This window comes from Semicossyphus pulcher, unplaced genomic scaffold (genome assembly GCF_022749685.1).
Source record: "Semicossyphus pulcher isolate SPU_LCO1_2020_fin unplaced genomic scaffold, fSemPul1.0.p SCAF_4, whole genome shotgun sequence".
Lineage (NCBI taxonomy): Eukaryota > Metazoa > Chordata > Actinopteri > Labriformes > Labridae > Semicossyphus > Semicossyphus pulcher.
Genome location: NW_027211715.1, coordinates 19022698 through 19042149, shown reverse-complemented (window position 1 = coordinate 19042149; position 19452 = coordinate 19022698). Strand labels below are relative to the sequence as shown.

General features: G+C 42.1%; 4 protein-coding genes across 4 annotated transcripts; 2 read left to right on the top strand and 2 right to left on the bottom strand.

Moving 5' to 3' along the window:
* Nucleotides 1-85: 85 nt before the first annotated feature.
* LOC138607918 (kelch-like protein 23) lies at nucleotides 86-1977 on the bottom strand. Its single transcript, XM_069680575.1, has 3 exons — nucleotides 993-1977; nucleotides 489-897; nucleotides 86-389 (listed from the first exon to the last, which is right to left on the bottom strand). The coding sequence occupies exons 1-3, from the start codon at nucleotides 1975-1977 to the stop codon at nucleotides 86-88; spliced, it is 1698 nt and encodes a 565-aa protein (XP_069536676.1).
* Nucleotides 1978-2278: 301 nt separating this feature from the next.
* On the top strand, nucleotides 2279-5134 carry lsm7 (LSM7 homolog, U6 small nuclear RNA and mRNA degradation associated). The gene is made up of 4 exons (XM_069680235.1): nucleotides 2279-2335; nucleotides 2593-2683; nucleotides 2799-2870; nucleotides 4683-5134. Exons 1-4 carry the CDS (start codon nucleotides 2330-2332, stop codon nucleotides 4823-4825), a joined length of 312 nt encoding a protein of 103 aa, XP_069536336.1. The 5' UTR covers nucleotides 2279-2329; the 3' UTR covers nucleotides 4826-5134.
* Nucleotides 5135-7124: 1990 nt separating this feature from the next.
* Nucleotides 7125-13178, top strand: tmprss9 (transmembrane serine protease 9). Its single transcript, XM_069680644.1, has 15 exons — nucleotides 7125-7272; nucleotides 7359-7486; nucleotides 7569-7636; nucleotides 7713-7888; nucleotides 8035-8079; nucleotides 9263-9376; nucleotides 9492-9657; nucleotides 9731-10005; nucleotides 10126-10268; nucleotides 10648-10933; nucleotides 11034-11147; nucleotides 11226-11394; nucleotides 11493-11758; nucleotides 11852-11988; nucleotides 12607-13178. The coding sequence occupies exons 1-15, from the start codon at nucleotides 7125-7127 to the stop codon at nucleotides 12766-12768; spliced, it is 2397 nt and encodes a 798-aa protein (XP_069536745.1). The 3' UTR covers nucleotides 12769-13178.
* Nucleotides 13179-13285: 107 nt separating this feature from the next.
* Nucleotides 13286-15494, bottom strand: timm13 (translocase of inner mitochondrial membrane 13 homolog (yeast)). Its single transcript, XM_069679731.1, has 3 exons — nucleotides 15282-15494; nucleotides 14809-14877; nucleotides 13286-14456 (listed from the first exon to the last, which is right to left on the bottom strand). Exons 1-3 carry the CDS (start codon nucleotides 15399-15401, stop codon nucleotides 14358-14360), a joined length of 288 nt encoding a protein of 95 aa, XP_069535832.1. The 5' UTR covers nucleotides 15402-15494; the 3' UTR covers nucleotides 13286-14357.
* Between the last annotated feature and the right edge of the window lie 3958 nt (nucleotides 15495-19452).

Below are 19452 nucleotides of genomic sequence, written 5' to 3'. Positions count from 1 at the left end.
AGTTAAAATCTATTTGTGTGTAACAATTTTAACATAGACATAAACACAAAGTTAGTTATGTAGACTAGATCCCAGTCAGTTTCAGTCATGTGACCATTCTCACAGTAACACACCCCCTGAGGGGCACGGGGCAGGGTATGGCATCATCCACCTCAATGCAGGTGTCTATGTAAGGGTCCATCAGCACCATGTTCGGGAACGCTTTGTTACTCTTCTTCTCACTGACCAGGTATATCTGTCCGCTGACCGTCGTGCAGCCAGAGAAGAACTTCCTGTCCAGACATTCCTCCTCCAGTGCAGTCCACTCATCTGTCTCTACGTCGAAACGCAAAGCTTGGCCTCCAAACAGGTAGAGGGCTCCATTGAGCTCTGTGGCAACCAGGTCATATCTGTGAAAGGGATAAATAAAATGGTACAACTGTAGCATAAGTTTGACGATGTAAGAAAGCAAAGTAGAAGAGTCAGCACGTTATTTAAAATACACTCACCTTGGAAATGGGGAATACGACACCACATCCCATCGATCCTCCTTCGCCACATACCTCTGAATTCCTCCATATGCCTCCCCGTTTTCGTCCAGGCCACACGCCACGTAAATGCACGACCCTAAAATAGCAATGGCTGCCCTCTCCACAGCCCTAACCAAGGGGCTGACCCCCTCCCACTCCTCTGACCCGAGGACCAGCCTTTCTACGTCAGCCACAAGCCCCTCATCCATGCTGCCCCCCAGGACATACAGCACAGAGTCCAGCCCAATGGAGCAGTGGCTGTGCCTGGACTTCAGCAGGGCCGGCCCATCCAACCAGCGCTGGTTCCCACATTCGTAAATCCTGACCCAGTCCACACTGAACCACAGAACGTCCCGGAAGTAGCCGCCTGTCACAACCACATTGTCTCCTACACATTAAAGGAATCAGAAAATAAAGAAAATACAATGTAGGAAGATAACTTAATGCCATTATCATAACCATCATCATTCTCATTATTCATACCTACTGCAGCTACCGAGTACTGTGTGAGGTTCTTCCTCTGCAGAGGAGCACAGCTCTGCCATCGACCACTGTTTGGGTGAAACTGGTACAGTGCTTGTTGCTCCTGATCGTGAGGTCCGCCCAGCACAAAGAGGGTCTCCCTTGCCCTGGTTCTCCTCATCGACCTGCCCGCTGACCAAGTGGCAGGGAAATGTTCATTCAGCATGCAGATGAGCTTGGCTCTGGGGTCAGAGCTTTTCATTCTGGTCAAAAGTTGTGTGAGAAATGGTAACGAGAGCGACTCAGGCCTCACCAGCTCAATGAGCTCAAGGAAATGTTCTTCACGTTTAGAGTCAAATGATGCCCAACGCAAGGTGGCCTCCAGAGCCTGATCATCCTTATGGATGGCCAGGTCATCACTTGCAAGAAGGTCTGCTACGTTCTCCTTAGACAGGAACAGGAAATCCTCTTCAGAAGCAATCGCAGAGAAGTGTGTGAGCACCACCTGTCGTGCCGCCCTGTAGAGCTGAGTGCAGCCCAACCCCCAAGCATAGGCCATCATCCCCAGACAGTTAGTGAGGTGCAGCTCTCGCTCCAGGAACTTGCAGCACAGCAGCCTGGCTCCCTCCAGTTGTAAAAAGTCTGCAGTCTCAAGGATCCCCAGAACGTTTTCCCTGTCCAAAGCTAGCTGGCATGTCCTGCTGTATTCCATCAAAACCCTGAAATGCTGCAGGCCCACACCTTTGATCTCAACTTTTCTTTTGCGGCTCTCTACTCCACATCCAAAAAACAGAGCCCTGAAGTATGGACTCTGGAGGGCCAGTCGTCGACGGTTGACATAAAAGCTCTCTCCTTCCACCTGCAGAGTAGCATCAGGGATTACATCAGGCTCAGTGTCTTTCAAATGTAGAGCAGATTCTTCTTCTTCAAGTTTGTTTATCTGTTCAGCCAGAACTGTGAATTTAAAGCTCTGATGTTTAAGCTCAGAATCAGCTCTGCAGGCCATGACACAACAAACAGCCACGACAACCTCTTCTGCATAGTCCCTCGTCCTGGTTTACAACACACCAACTGGTGGTATTAATAGACTTTTCCCCTGACTGTCTGTTGGCTATATGCAACCAGGAAAAGGAGGTCACTCTCAAAAACAGCTGCTACTAATAATAATAAATAGAGCAGGGACTTATAATTCAACTCTTATTATTTGATTATTAAACGGTGGGTTTCTTATGGTTAGTAAATTAATAATTTTCAACAAACTAATAAACAACAAGCCAATGACGTCAGCTACAAGCGCTCGCGATTTGATTGGTTGAATCTCTGGGGTCAAAGATTTACTTCCGTGTCACGCAGCTAACATGGCGGTGAGTTCGTATGGTTTTCGTTTTCATTCATACATATTTTTATATTTGCATCACATAAACATTATCGGGAATATTCTGAGCCAGTACTTGTTAATTGTGTTGCATGACCTGAAAGTAAAAGAGTTATTCGAAAGAAACACACTCATTTCTTCACTAGGCTAGCCAAACGAAGCTAACCTCAGGCTAAGTTAGTGTTTGTGTGTGGCTAGCCTGCATGCGGCTTAACGTTGCAAACATTGTCCCTTTGCTCTGTGTAGGATAAAGAAAAGAAGAAAAAGGAGAGCATCTTCGACTTGTCAAAGTACATCGACAAGCCGATACGTGTGAAGTTTCAAGGAGGACGAGAAGGTATTTGGAGTCATTGTGTTAATAAGCTAATGCTAATCACTTTACACAGTCTGCAATATACATGTTTCAGTCTAACTAATTACACTGATCCTAATACTTTGTGTCTCCCTCTTAGCCAGCGGTGTCCTGAAAGGTTTTGACCCTCTGTTGAACCTGGTGTTGGACGGCACAATCGAGTACATGCGAGGTAAGTTTTGTACAAACTCTACCGTATGGGAAATTATATGCAGCTTTATGTATAATTAAATCCTAAAAGGTGTCAAACTGGGCCAGTTTGGGCCCAGGAGTGAGCTGACTGTGAAGGAAAAATATTGATGTGTGCATTAACCCTGTAAACTGAAAGGACTGTGTTGAGAGATGTCACAATCTCAGAGAGACTTTGATCTGGGACCTTCACCAGGCTAATGAGCAGTTTACTTTATGATACTGCCTCTTTATCTATAAAATAAAGTGTCAGAGATGGTTGAGTATGTATATTCCATGTGCTTATGTCCTGGGGGAAAAACAACACCTTATAGCCTGTTCTGTTATCTAAAATAATGCATTGTCCATACCATATTTTTACAGGCTTGAAATAGTAAAATTCTTTATAGATGTGCTTTTGTGTTACTGTAAGCTCATGTGTCTTAACTTTCCTGGTTGACATAGTCTAATATTTTCGGATTAGGTCTGTCTTACTTGATTGCTGTATATTTCAGTCATTCATTTCTCCTGTAATCCCACCGGTGTGCAGGTCACACAGTTTAGTTGCTTTAAAATCTGTGAAACTATGCTGCAGTGACGTGAAAGTGTTAAATGTCATCAGTCACGTGGTATTTTCCATTTCCCACCAGTTCAAACAAACTTGTTAAAACGGTCGGTCAGTCCCTTGTCGACCTCCATGACAAACTTATAAACCAACTTACTGCAGATCCTGTAATGACAATGAACTGTTCTAGTCCCTGTAACAGGATGTGACGGTCTTTCATGTTGAATACAGCACTAAGAACAGGACAAGTACAGAGAGAAGTCCTCCCTCCAAAGCAATGAGTAGATAATTTAAAACTCTCACAAGTGCTGTTTCAGTGCTGTGAAGGAAGTCACACAACTTATTAGCGACACCTTTTTCGAGATATAAGATATAGGTCCATAGATAGCTAAGGTGCCTGAATGAAGAGTAGGCTTTTAAAGAAGAGGCTTAATTACAGCTAGTTTAAATGACTGTGGTACATAGCCAGTCAATAAAGACCTATTGACCATATCAAGAAAAGAAGTGCTAATAAAGGGAAAGACTACCTCAAGCAGCTTGGTTGGAATCGGGTCTAAAAGACTGGTTGATGGTTTAGACGAAGAGATCAAAGAATTTCTCTCCGGAAGGTCAACTGGAGAAAAATAGTGAAGGTAAACATCAGGCTTTTGTGCAGTTCCAAAGACACATCCGCACTAGTTAAGGGCAGGAGGTTACACATTGTGTCTCTAATCTTTAGGATTTTCACATAGTGAAACAAAAATCAGAGCTTTGGTCTCATTCACACGTGTGTACTTTAAAAATTAAACGGACGGTTCTTAAACTTTGAGTAATCTTTCAGAAAGACTTGAACGCAGGCCATAATTAGTCGGTCTCATTATGCAGAGTGAGTTTTAATGATACTCTTACATTTTTCTTTTTAACCAGAAATCATTACAAGCAATAATAAATAAGAATGTGAAAATTAAAGCTGTGATATCAAGATATTATGAAAATTTGTAGGTTGCGGACTTGGATAGTTTCATGATTATTTGCAGTTTTCTTCTTCACTGCATTTCTTGGCGCATTACTGACCTTGTGCATCAGTGGAATAATGTGAAATGTTTGAGAGTGACAATAATAGACACCCACATGTGTCACCATTGCCCTGTATCACTATCAGTGGTCAAATATGTTACTGGGTTCCTTTTGTTACTAACATGTTAATCCAAATGTATCTTCACCTCAGAGTCACCTTGTGTCAATAATGCTTATCCCTCCCTCTCTGTTCAGATCCAGATGACCAGCTGAAGCTGACAGAAGACACCCGGCAGCTGGGGCTGGTGGTCTGCAGAGGAACGTCCGTAGTGCTAATCTGTCCTCAGGACGGCATGGAGGCCATACCTAACCCCTTCATACAGCAACAGGATGGCTAACACAATATCCCATGCACACACACACACATACATACATATACAACCATGCACACACTTAAATGTTTTGTGGAGTCTTTTGTTGTTTTAATTTTTTTAAAAGTCAACAGTTAAAATGTGTAAAACAAAGCAGATTTCAGTTGTTAAGAATCATAAGTTGATCAGGACACTTTGAAGCACTTCACTTTGCTTTCTGTCGTTGGTGTGCAAAGATTTGAGTTATTAAGAGCCCACACGTTTGGCAAGTGTAACATTACCATTTTATTTGTATCCAGAAATAAGTCGACTTTTTACTATTCTTTGTTTTTGATAATAAAAAAAAATAAAAATAAAATCTAAGTTGAGTGTTGTTCTCCCTTGTTTGTGTGCATGTTGGTGTATGTGTGGAAAACTAGATGGCAGAAACCTGAAACCTTGAATCGAGTACGGTTTTATCCAATTCAATTGTCCTTTGACCTCGTGTGAACTAATCAAGTCACTCATGGCCTGTCTGTTGCTGGGTCTCATCGCTGCCTAATTTAGCCAGAAATAAATTATTCTGGTTAATTAGCGGCTAAAATTAAGCCAAGTAGGCTACAGCTAATCATTAACAAATCCCTTTAATTATCACTCAGTGTAATAGATTATGTCATGTATCTTCTCTGACAACAGTAACAGAAGTATTTGATTGTGATCTTTGAAAGTGTTTATAAGGATAAAGGGAGTGTGTGTTAAGCCATTCAAGCCTGTCTGCACACTGACAAAGAGACTTGTGTGGTAATAATGGCTTTAAGCAGGGCGGGGAATAATGTAAGTAAACTGATTTACCTTTGTTAGGATTGCTACTTTAGTGGGGGTGGCTTTATCTCACAAAAGTGGCAAGATAACAAAACCAATTTAAGAAAAATACAAGTATTTTTTAACACTTGTCCTTGAGACGGACTTTTATTTAACTCCACTTCCTCTCTCTCACTTTCCAGTTAAGTGCTACAGGTTGATTAGAGAAGCTGTAATCCCGGTAAAAGGAGCCCGATGGGCTGCCAGGTGTTGTGAGCTCGGACATGCAGCCAGGAGTAAAAAGGCTTTAGCCCTCCTCTGCTGCTCAGTCACTGTGTCAATGGAGCGCAGACAAGGCAGCACGTAGAGGGAGTCCTGAGCTCCACTGAGGGGACTGCAGTTTTTTTTTAATGCCCTATTTTTTCTGGCACTACTTTTCTCCATTGTGCTGAAACAATGCGCGTAAAATAAAGAACCGATGTTTATTTTTTTACCTGGGGATTATGGGAGCTCTGTGGAAATGCCTGTGCACACCGAGGTGTAACCGATGGGAGGAGGAGGGTCGGCGGGGATTTCTGAAGCCGAGTCAACTTCCTAAAGTAAACTGAAAAGCTGAGCTACCTGCGGGACGCACTCGGCACGCCCATCGGCAGGTGGAACAAATAGCGGACCTCTTGGTCCCTGTGCCTTGTCTTCCTCCATCTGTGTGTCTATTATTGTTATCACTGCGGGGAATCGTGAATGTCAGTGTTCAGAGGAATGAAAGGAGAAAGAGGTAAGTGAGTTCGCTGTAGGACATAGAGCCTGTATTGTTTAATGCTCCACGCTGTGATGCGCACGGAGTCGCAGTGCGTAACTTGCTGGTGTTGTTAAAACCCTCTCCTCGTCAATTTAATCATTTAAATCCTGTTATCTGTTACAGTTTAAGGACGCTTTATTCTGTTTTAAGTGAATGAGTGATCGTTTTTTTTAGTATGCTATTTCTGATCGCCAGCCAACATGGCCTCCCGAGTGTATTTACGCACGCACGCACAATCTCAGTAGCTCTAGTGAACAGAATTTCTGCTAAATATTCCTTTGTAATATTTTGTACATTTGTACGCAAAGGTCGGTGGTCCTCTGGCTTCTTAATTAGATAATTTGTCCTCATAATAAGACTGCATTTCCACGTTTTTTATCATAAGAGAGGCCTTTACTTTTTTCATTTTGTGTTTGACGTATCATTCAGAATGTATTGGTATGGACACAGTATGAGTAATGCACTGATGTATTTAAGCTTAGTTTTATAGGTATGTGCAGTTTTATGTAATATAATGTTCCATATCTCGTATTTGTATTGATATCAGGATATTGATGTCCATCCTGTGGTGCAGCCCTGCCTATTTTCATTATATAACATCTCACTCTAATGTGTATAACGCAGATGTCTCAGTGTAATTAAAAATGTTGCTGTATTTTCTTCAGGGCTGGCTCATTCTGTCTGTCCGGAGTTATGATACAGGATAGAGTGGCCTGTGAGCTGTGAGGTCGGTGCTGTGAATCCAACATGGAGGTGAAGAAGGATGGAGGAGGAGGGCCGTGGTCCTCTTCAGGAGCTTCTGCTGCTCCCTCCAATTCTGCCTGTCACAGGAGTGGCCTTGTGGTCTTCTTCATCTTTTTCCTCGCTTTCGGGGTCTTTATAGGCCTGGTTATTGGTGAGTCTATAGACTGTACTGTGACACTTGTTATGAAGGTATTTTATGAGCTTTTTAACCACCTTGTTATTAATTATCATTGGCAGCCTACCTGGTGCAGGAGCAGCATTATTTCATGGAGACGCTGGAGCTGAAAGGTCTGAAGTATGATCCTGTCCTGCAGGATGAGGACTCCGGTTTCTCCATAGTTCTATCATCAGTTTTAAAGTCCAAGGTTAGTCCACATAATTATCATGCTGAGAACCCAACATTTACTTTAAAATGTGTTCTTACTTCACATTTTCACTCTCTTACAGATTAAAAATGTCTTCACTGCCTCATCAATATCACGTCACTTCATTGATTGCAGTATTATTGCCTATGGGTAAGTGAAAGCTGAATTCAGGTAGATAGTTTACTCAAAGAAACAATCATTACAGTCTGCTTCCCTGTCTTCCCAGTAACATTAACGGGGACGTTATGGCGACGTTCAGACTGGTCTTCAGGGTGTCTAAGGTCCAGCAGTATTCAGATAATTTTGTTCAGGACTTGCTGAGAGCAGGACTCAGCTCAGCGATGCACGGGAAGCCGCTGGAGGTGCCAGAGTTTGGAGAGATCAGCGCTATCGTCTTACTGGGTAGTTACAATATTCTGTCATCAGATGACTGGCTGTGGTCATATAAGTGCATGTGTGTAGAGGGAGAGGCAAAAATGGACCACAGCTGTGCAGAGTATTGTGGTAATGTTCACAGAATGTAATGTTATTTTTCCCATCATTCCTAGGAGCCAGTGGGAAGTCTTTTTATGCTATCGGAGATGAGATGATAGGTAAGTAGATATTTTTCTAAAGGGTGTCTGCAAGTAATCATTTTGCATACTTTTACACCTTCTCCTGATACAAAATGGGTCATGTATCAGGTCTTAAGCTCTGACTTATTGACTTATTAATCAGAGGCAAATGTGCTAGATTTATTTTCTGTAACATTTACATCTTATATAGTTTAAAGAGACTAAATTAGGCTCTTCAGTGACTTTTAAAGGACAAGTTCACAATATTTTCAGCTCTTAAAACAACACTCACTACGCACTCTGTTCTGCCCGGCCTGGCCATAAAGAGATCCCATCATTACACATTTCTGGTGCCTTGGTTGTGGGATGAAATCAACAATCCTTGTTACGTGCAAAAATGCATTCTGAAGTTTATCCCGAGCTAAGAGGACAGTACTTCTAGTAGAAAACTCCTGCATTGTGTTATTGTCCGTCCACCATGGCTGAGGAGGAAAGCAGGGACACAAAAATATGAAATGTCACACTAAAGAACTTATTTACTCACTTGTTTTGCTAATTACGCCTGCAAAAAGCTGAGCCTAGCTTTGGAATAAATATGTTTGCATGTAATAATTAAGCAGTATCACATAAGAGGGAGTGATGTACTGAAAACTTAGGACTGATATCGTCACGGCTGTGATTCAGCCGTAGGCACGAGTTCGCAGGCTTTTATACAACTGTTATAGAGGCAGCAAGTAGAAGTAAACAGTAACAATCAACAACAGATTATTTTTTGCTCCACCAACTCAACTAGATCCACAACTTAACTGAAACTTGACTTTTGTTGCCAAGCAACCCAAACATTCTCCTGCACCTTGGTCTACAGGTTACCACAGATCAGCTGATTTTTAATCATGCAGGCCTACATTTATCTGTACATTTGAATGTATAATACAACCTGCTGTGTGATTCAGAGGTGCCAGCTTGATTAATGTAGACATACATGGTCTGCTGTAATGCTCTTTGTGCACTTTAAACAGTGAATGCTTACAGTGACCCATTACTCTTGCAATGTAGCATAATTAGCTTGTTAGTGTTGTTTTAAAACAGAATAATGTGAAAAAATTTGAACTTATACTTTTCAGCTTTGTTAAAATTAATTGAATTGTCCTGAAGCACAGATGCTACAAAATACCTCACATGTCCACATTGTTCTCATCCTAACATTTTCTCTGCTCTCCAGCCCGCTGTCCTGAAAACACCTTCACATGTGACAACGGAGAATGTGTCACCAAACTGAATCCAGAGTGTGACTTCATCCCTGATTGTGCAGACGGATCCGATGAAGCTCGCTGTGGTGAATTACTTTTATCTGACAGCTGTTTTATAGTAAATGTGATCTTACTGAAATATCTGTATAAAAAGCCATCCCTGCTTCATCTCCACCACTTCATCTGACTTCCCCCCCTCAGCCTGTGGGACTCGTCCTGCTATGGGGAGTCGGGTGGTGGGCGGCGAGGACGCTCGGCAGGGGGAGCTGCCGTGGCAGGTCAGTCTGAGGCACCACGGACGCCACACGTGTGGAGCCTCCATCATCAGCGAGCGCTGGCTGGTCAGTGCGGCACACTGCTTCGAGAGGTAAGCAACAAAGTCTTTATTTTAGTAAGTTAGTGATTTGTTGATTTTTCATCCTTTTCTTCTCTGTTTAAAGGGACAACGACCCCAGAGAGTGGACGGCGCTTGTGGGAGCGAAACTAGTGAGCGGTGAGGAGCCAGAGACCAAAATAATCAACATCAAGTCGCTGATTGTGTCTCCAGACTACAACCCTATGACCACTGACAACGATGTCACCGTGCTGGAGCTGGAGACCCCTCTCACCTTCAGCTCTTACATCCAGCCTGTCTGCCTGCCATCCCCGTCTCACGTCTTCGCCCCCGGACACAGCTGTGTGGTGTCAGGGTGGGGCTCTTTGCACCAGTATAACCGTGAGTCTGCCTCATGCATTAACAGATGGGTGAAAAAGATCTACCCGATACTATGACGTCAGTAGATATTTGGGAGTGGATTTTCCTTTAACACTCAAATTGTTGTCTTCTGTCATTCAGCTGCGGTGCCTCCCACGCTACAGAAAGCGGTGGTGAAGATCATCGACTCTAAGGTGTGCAACAAATCGTCTGTGTACAGAGGAGGAGTGACTCACAACATGATGTGTGCCGGATTCCTGCAGGGCAAGGTGGACTCGTGTCAGGTCAGTGCTGATTCACTTCGTTTCACACGAGGTGGTCACAATAGAAACAGCTATCATCTTACATTTTTTCTTACAATGCTGTCTTGTCTCGGGGCAAAGTTTGAACACTTACGCTGATGATCCAGTCTTCCTTTTCTATGCTGAAACTATTAATAAGGTTCAAATGTATGGCACACTACTCCCACCCTAAAAATAGAGGCCTGTGGGCTGTTCCTGTTGTTTTCATCTCAGCATAACATGAAGTGTGCCCCATATTAATCAACCAGCACTCTACTTTAGTTGAAATAGGATGTCACCATAATGACACTAACACTCCCACAGCACTGTGATACAAGCTGTTATTAAACAGAGAATCAGAGGTGTTGTGTTTCCCCAACAGGGTGACTCTGGGGGGCCTCTGGTGTGTCAGGGGGCCCCGGGGAGGTTCTTCCTGGCTGGTGTAGTGAGTTGGGGCGTAGGCTGTGCTCAAGTCAACAGGCCTGGGGTTTATTCCCGGGTCACCAGGCTCCGCAACTGGATTCTAAGCCACACGGATCCAAGCCTGGTCCATGATTACTCCCAATTAATTCCCACTGTGCCTGCCACTGTGACGGAAGGAAGCTTTAATAATCCGCCCCTGCCCAGGACCATAGCCATGGATGTGTCACCTGCACCGACACTACCTGGTAATGTCACATTGAAAAGAGTCATAAATTTAGAGTTTAAAATGTGGATCTTTCTTATTTTTTTTGTTGTCTAACATGTTCCCTCCATCATGTCTTCCAGCCTTAAACTGCAGTGGTAACTTCCAGTGCAGCGCCTCGTCCTGCATCAGCAAGCTCAACCCAGAGTGTGACGGAGTCCCCGACTGCCCCAACCAAGCTGACGAAAGGAACTGTGGTGAGTTTAAATGCGTAAAAGAAAGCACTGCCCTTATATATATAAAGGAGTTGCTTTTAATGTGTGTGTTTGTTTCAGACTGTGGTGTCCGTCCTGCGTTGGGCTCCCACAGGATCGTGGGTGGAGTTACAGCTCGAAGGGGGGAGTGGCCTTGGATCGGCAGTCTGCAGTACCAGAGACTTCACCGTTGTGGCGCCACACTCATTCACAGCAAGTGGCTTCTCACAGCTGCACACTGCTTCAAAAGGTACAAGGTTTTAGCTATTTCAAAATGAAATATCATCCTGCAAAAACATCCAGAATAAAACTGCGCCAGTTCCAACAGTCTTCTTTTTTTACCCCAAGCGACCCGAGCCCCACCAACTGGGCTGTGAGCCTGGGATCCGTGCTGCGTTCAGGCGTAGGAGCCCTGGTCATCCCCATCCAGAGGATCATTATCCACCCAGCCTTCAACGGCACCAACATGGACCATGACGTGGCTCTGCTGGAGCTGGCGGTCCCAGCCCCAATGTCTTACACCATCCAGTCTGTCTGTCTCCCCTCACCGGTGCACCGCTTCCTCGAGAACACAGAGTGCTACATCACGGGCTGGGGATCTATGAGAGAAGGAGGTGAGGAGTTAAAATCCCTTTGAATAATGATACATGTCGACATTTAATAGCTCACTAATACAATAATTATTTGTCTTAATTATTTTTCCTCAGGTTCATTGACCAACCTGCTGCAGAAAGCTGCAGTGAACATCATTGAGCAGCCAGACTGCCAGCAGTCGTATGGACACGTGCTGACCTCCAACATGATGTGTGCGGGTTACATGGAAGGAGGCAGGGACACCTGTTTGGTAAGATGCAGGACATTAAAGTACAATGTAACATAAATAGCTTCAACAGAGTGGAAATGGGACAGACGTCTTTGTGGTGCTGCTATTGTGGATCACGATTGTACAAGTAGCAGTGGCTCAGCGAAATAGGTCCATGGCTTCAGTTTTACGGTGGATGGTTAACAAGGTCAGATCAGTGTAAATATTTACTCTTCAGAGTTTTGATGAAGTATTTGGGAAGAGAAAAACCTTGCAAATATTTAATGGTTTGAAACTTGTCATCCATTATAATTATGATGTAGAAAAGCAAGTATTGTTTTGTAGAAGAACATTGTGTCTTACATTAGAGAGGCTTTTCCAATGGGAAAGAGGAGACGTTCTTTTCTTCCAAAAAAAGACCCCCACTTCTCTTTCCACCTGCTGCCTCTCTGTAATCTTCTTATGTAACGAAACCCAAATGCATTCCTGTCTCGGTCAAAGCACCTGGCATCTCTGCAGTGATCCATGTGAATCTCTCTTTGTACCTGCTGCGTGTACTCTCCTGCTTCCTCTCTGGTCTTTAATCAATTGTTTTATTCTTCCTGACAAATCATCGAGCTTATTCAAATGTAAGTTCTCTCTCTCGCCTCTATCGTGTAGGGAGACTCCGGAGGGCCACTGACCTGTCGTCAGCAGTCTGGTCGGTGGTTTCTTGCTGGAGTGACCAGCTGGGGACATGGATGTGGGCGAACAGGTTTTCCGGGGGTCTACACTCGTGTGACGTCAGTCAGGAAATGGATATCTACATACCTGCCTTTCTAAAGGGACCAAAGTAACGGTGCTGAATCTGTAAAAAGATGACTACATGGACCGAAGGGATTTTTCACAATGCATCTCTTCCTGAAAAATGTACTGTACAAGGACTAATGTCCTGCTTAAAGCCACACACACACACACAAACATGGGTGCTTTTTCTAACACTGTGCAATCATCTGAACTGGGACAAACCGTCTTTCATAATGTACTGAAGAAATAAGGAGAACACTGAACGGTGGCTTTGGGACATTCTGCCGGCACATGCAGGATTTGAAGTATTTATTTCAGTTATTTATTTTTCCTTACGTACAAACTTATTGAACATGGTGGTGTTTTTTTTTTTTCATATTGTGTGGGGATCCAAATATTTGTGGCTCATGTATGGGTTCATTTCCTTGTCTTGTTTAATGCATTTTCTGGGGAAATATATTTCTGTATGAAAAAGTGGATTTGGACTCAAGAATTAATCTTTTGAATTATGTTTCAATGATACACATACATCCGAATAAGAAACAAAAGACTCTGATTAACAAGATTTATTGGTTTTTCATGAATCAATCACACTGCAGGTAATGATCACAGGGTTTCCTGGCTCTTACTTCCCTATATAAACCCCCAGGTGGTTCCCAGACATCCGACAAACTGTGCACACATGGCTGAGAAAGGCTCAGTCCCCCGTGTACAGCAAGGCTGCTGAAACAAGCCCACTACTGTGGCGGGCGGCAGATAGAGTGACAACCAGAAAACAGGTCAGACAAAACATGTTTGTTCTCCAGGCGTACTTCGATATAGGACTGTTTGTAGGCCTGTGAATGTCAGCTTGTGAAAACACCAAGTCCTCCTGGTGATGGAAAGTAGGTCTTTTACAGAGAAAGTGTGTTAAGGGATGCCTGGTTTGTCCCTAAAGGGCTCCAGTTGAGCTGCTTTTTTTTTAAAGCAGAAATATTTAGTCTCTCTGGGCATAAACACAATGAAATGAACGGGCAACTCACATGGACACCGTGATGCTGACAGTTCTAGGGAGCAATTGTAGTGACTAAGAGACCTGTTAACAGTTATCAATATCATGTGTCCGTATTCTGCAAACTCAGAAACAAGTAACCTTAGTTTGATAGCAGGTAAAGGTGAAGTGACTATGCATTAAAACATTTATATGTTAAATGCTTCTGCTACACGGGACTGACACATATCCCAGCATGCACCAAACAAGACATAGGATCAAATGGTTAGCACATTCTCTCATGTTGACTCAAAAGTTCAATTCCTGACCTACTTGTCTTTGGACAGGGAGCTCGTCTTTTTACAATGTTTACTTGGTAACCAGGAGATTAATTATCTATAACATAAAAAAACAAAAAAAAATCAAACTGTGTAGCTGAACTCTTCACGAGAGCAAAATAAAATGTCCAAAGGGACTGTTATGGCTGAAGTCCACAGGCTCTGCTTGCCTGTCCGTTGGTGAGGTATAATGACAGAAGTTGATGGTGTCCTGGGCCTCGACACACGTATGCACAGCTCCTGGCCCTCCAGTGGTACTCTGTGCTCCTCTTTACTGTAAGCAGCAGCCTGAGGAAGACAAGGCTGAAGAGAGGTGTTCACATGCGAGCCCTTTCCCTCTGTAGTCTGGAGTTGTATGTTCGGGATACTATGTTCCAGGAATCCATATACCGGTCCATACACATGGCGATACATTTCTGTAAGGACAAAAGAGGGAAAGATCCTAAATTTGTTGAACAATTTCCTTATACATAGTTTAGCATTTAATGTATGAAAACATGCAACAATGTCTGTACATTATGTTGAAGCATTGGTTTTGCTTGTTTTGTCAGATCAATTGTCCAAAACCAAAAGTTAGAATCAAGTAAAGTCAGCGAGTCTTCATGAGATACAAGAACTAGTGGATTTTATCAATAATATATATTTTACACATTAAATGCATTATCAAAGTTATTCTCTGTCAAAGTGATTGATTATTTAAGTTGTGATTATGTATATATATATATATTACATCTCAAAGTAAACAAGCCCATGATGTCCAATGCATACCTGCTCAGAGTTGTCCAGCGTGCTCCCGGGTTTACCTATGCACTTCTTGAAGCATTTGTCTGTCATTCTCTGGAATAAGAGGTACATCTTTATTATAATATATTACTAAAAGAATTTAAGTTAAAACAACAGTTGACAATAACATCTGGTGAGCATTTATTTGACATTATGAGGTCAAAAAGACTCAGAGATGTCTAGAATTAAAGTTAACGCCACATCTGGTTAAAGGGTCATAGTTATAAACGTTTACGTACGTTAACGTACTGCACTTCAATGACAAGCGATTACTGGTGTTTCTATGGCCCATATTTCATAAGTCTTATAACATACCAATGACATTATCTCCATGCAACGTAATGACTGAATAATAGAGACGGTTGTACTATTCCCAATAAACATGATTGTTTTTAGCGTTACCTAAGTTTTAGGTAAGTCTTGCTAGCTTAGCAGTTAGCCTGTATCCATTGATTTACCTGAAGCAGCTCCTGTGCGTTAGCCACAGCTATCTGGACCTTAACCTGCTCCATAATCGTGCCAGTGTCCATTTTACCACCTGATCCACCTGCTGAGAAGTCCGAACCGAACCCGTCCATTATTACTGGAGTCCTTTCCTTAAACTGTAGCTGTAAAGGTCTTCTGTAGATGCACGTGCAAAAGGCAACTGCTAAGTACGTTAGTTTTCGATGCCCTTGACAGCGGCGGAAAGCTTCTTACGTCATTTCCGTAGAGATTATTCTGAAAAGGGAAATGTAGTTTTTGGTGATTTGGCAGTCTCTTCATAAGAGTTGTAATAGATGTTATTTTTCTGACACCCTTTAAAGTCAAAGATATATGTGTGAGAGGGAAGGTAACGTCGATGTAAATTATTTAATAATGCTACCTAATGTTTTTTCTTTTGTTAAGTCCAGAACACATGAAAAAAAAAGTATCACTGTGTTCGTAAGGGAGGCAACATTGTATTTTAACCCTCTCATGAATTGAAAGATTTCTGGTCTTTTCTGGACATTGACATATGCATATAAACTAACATATTTATGAATGTGTATTTAACATACAGTATATTTGTATGTTTATAGATATTCAAGATTAGGTTATTGATATATTGACTTGGAATTGTAAATCGTAATAATGTCCATTCCAGATTGAACTAGTAAGAATTGAAGTTTAGATTTTGGATAAGATATTTCCACTAGTTGAAATATGTATTGTAGACACCTGAAATAATGAAATAATGACCTCAGTCTGAAATGGTTTATTGAGAGGTTGGGCATATGCAACAATCTTTATGCAAATGTGGATATCTAAAGGGTGAAATTACCCTTAGTCAGAATACTTTTCTGCATTTCTAAATGCTATCTGCAGCCTAATTGTTATTGTTAGTAATGAAAGAGGAATTTTTTTGTAACAATCCCAATCAAAACATTTTTACCGTTATCTTAAATTAAGATTTAAACTAGTCGAAAAAGACATTTTTTACATGTTGAGATGGTATTTCTTCAACTGAAAACTAAATCGCTTCTAGTCAGCCCTGCTGATGAAATGTTGCCAGTAACGCACGTGCGTGCACGCACACAGGTTTGCCACAAGGTAGAGACATACTCCACTTGGCCTCTCAATTCTCAACATTTAATAGACTGAAAAAGACTCCAACTGACCTTTTTCCAGTAAGTGACAAACAGCTATCTAACTGTTGATAAAATTGATTGTTGGTTACTTTTCAATAGATACTATAATGCACTCATTGTTGGATTTTAAGTTTTAGATTTAATAAAGAATCAATCTGGTGTTCACAGATTAGAAAATATGCAAAAGCAAGATACAGTAGATTCTGTGTTTGTTTTTAATCATGTCTTGGTATGTCCTGTTTGCATTGGTTGAATGTTTTGTATGATAAAATTAATTATGTATTTGCGGTGGGGGAAAAATGTTTCCTACCACTTATCTCATCCCGATCCTCCATAGAAGGCTGTATTAGAAAATAAATGTAATAAAAATAAATAATAAGCACCCGCGGAGTGTACTTTTGATCAGCATATTCCATATTCACTTTATCCATGGCATAAGTATACTCCATTCTTGCTCCTGCTGTCATTCCTCAGGGGTAATGTAAGACTTACACAAGCAGACTTGCTTAGGTAAATGTAAAAATAAAATCAGTTAAAACCTAACTTGTCATCTTGTCTGGGTAACTATGTGTGGAAAGCAGGAGCCAACGGCGGAAATAGAAAGTCGTAAGAAACCCTCCGCGTTGTTTGGTGTTGAGGCCTGACCATGTGTATGACCCCTCCGAGGACCCCTCTCCTTATGTTTCAGACAGTATGACCTCACTGAGGAGACCACCTGCCTTGAGTGAATAAATATGTGATACAGTGAGTCTGCAGCCAACAATGGAGTGACGGTTACTGTCAACTAAACAGACCCTCTGTGAGAGGCTTGTAGAGATGCTGGGGGCATTAAAGAATAATTGCGGGGGGTCTGATTAGTGGCGTGCCTGCCTAAGAGTAATTAATGAACAGTTACACAATGCTTGCACACACACATACGCACACACATAGACACATAAGTCTTCAGACCAGTTTGGCTTCAGGCCACAGGGCTGGGTGGGGGGAGGGGAGGGTTGGGTTAAAGTGCAGCAAAATGAATTAACCCTAGATTACAATCATGAGTTCATTAATCTAATCTACTTAAATTCTTAATCTCCTTTAGGCACACTTGTGTGTATGAAAGCATTTGGCCCTGTAAGCTACGAGGGAGGCTTCCACTAACACCGGCAACAATGGTTATGAGAATGTGAAGTACCCATGAATGTGTTTATGGTGTCAAACTTTGAGGTCATCCAGGATTGTTAGCGGTTAGAGGTCCAGGGCTTTCAAGTGTTAGAAAGAACGATAATGGTGATCTGAGATGTATCCAGCAGTCAAATTTAAAGGGAGACTGTGGGAAAATATTGGATAAGGCAAGCTGAGTATATAAATGCACACATACATACTGTATGTTTGCATATACACACAAACACAGACGGTCCAGAAACAGCAGCAGCTTTTAATCTTCAAAAGCAGCTGTTGAGTGACAGTAAGAGGGAGCGGGAGGGCGGGGAAACCTGAGCAGTGTGGCATCCACCCTGGCGGTGGTGTTTGTGCTGTTGGAGATCAGACAGCTCGGAGCATGGACGTCCTCCACCAGTCAGACAGTTTAGAGAGTGAGTTATTTTCCCCAGAGCCTCGACGGTAAAACTACCACTGCCTGTTTCAAGTTAATGTGCGGCATTTACGTTTCCATTTCAGACTATCATGCTTTCTCCTGTGCTGATTTCCACAGGGCCTTTTTCACAGCAGCCATTTGGAGTTGTTAAAGCATGAAAAGCACAGGTGCAACTATTAACATTAACACTGCCTCTGTTAAATCTAAGCGTTCCAGGGACGCAATGGGCCCACAAGCACAATAGCAGCAGCTTGGAGCTGGCAAACCTGAATCGAAACAAGTCGTTATTAATGCCATTAATTACACTGGCAGACATGTGGGGACATGTCCCAACAAAGAACCTAGCACGGATGAAGAATCTTAATGCTGGAATCTGTTCTGTATTTCTTGGATGTTACTTTTATCTAGCTATTCCTTGCAAATCCTTAGAAAATAAACACACACACACACACAGACGCACACACACTGTGAAATTCCTTGTATGTGCAGGCTGACTTGGCTGGTTCTCAACTGACCTCAGTCTTGTCCCGATAACTCACAAGAACTTAAATCCTGCAGAAAATGTCAGGAATTCAGCTTGAGAAGGATCTCATGGTCCTCAGAGGGACTTTAACCTGCCATCATATGATCACTCAGACTGGTCGTTATGTGGAGCTGGCAAGCAGAGCGAGGACTGTGCTGTGCCTAGTGCCAGAGCAGATAAGCTAATCAATATTCACAATGATTCTCAGTTAATTTCTGTTTAAACCTCTGTGAAAATCCAATATGGTAATGTATCAGAGGCTTGTCTAATTTTATCTATTTATTAATTTGTTTATTTTTGCGGTTTTTATTTACCAGAAATCTAACTTATACATGGAGAGTAGTTTATAAGCTCATTCTTGTTTTGTCAGACTAAACATGTTTAAATGTGACTATTTTAAATTCAACAAGACTTCAGAGTTTCTTCTACATTTTTTTCCCATAAGTGTGTAGATGGTATTTAGTCCACCATGTTTTACAGTTGAATGAACAGTTAGCTGAATAAATAAAAAGATAAAGAACCAAAAATTTAGAGCAGAACTTTCCAGAAAACCTTGCGTCTGCTATTTCTCTCAAGTCTGTTAAATACATTTTGACCATATTTCTGTTCATTCTTAATTTTCTGTTATCATTTTATATGTATTATTCATTTATATCTAATTAATGCCCTATTTTATCGTATGCAAAACACTTTGAGTTGCTTTGAGAGGTGTTGTTCAAATAAACCTGTTTTGCTCGCAGTAGTAGCTAACTAGAGATTTTCCTCTGTTAGCAGGCAGGTGAAACATACAAAGACAAGTGTTTTAGCACTTTTTCTGGCGATGCTATTTCACAATGCTGATGTGCACTGACCCTGAAGTTGGATAAAGCATAAAGAAAGCCTTTGCTGCTGTGTTTTTTCAGCCCATTGGACAATAGCAG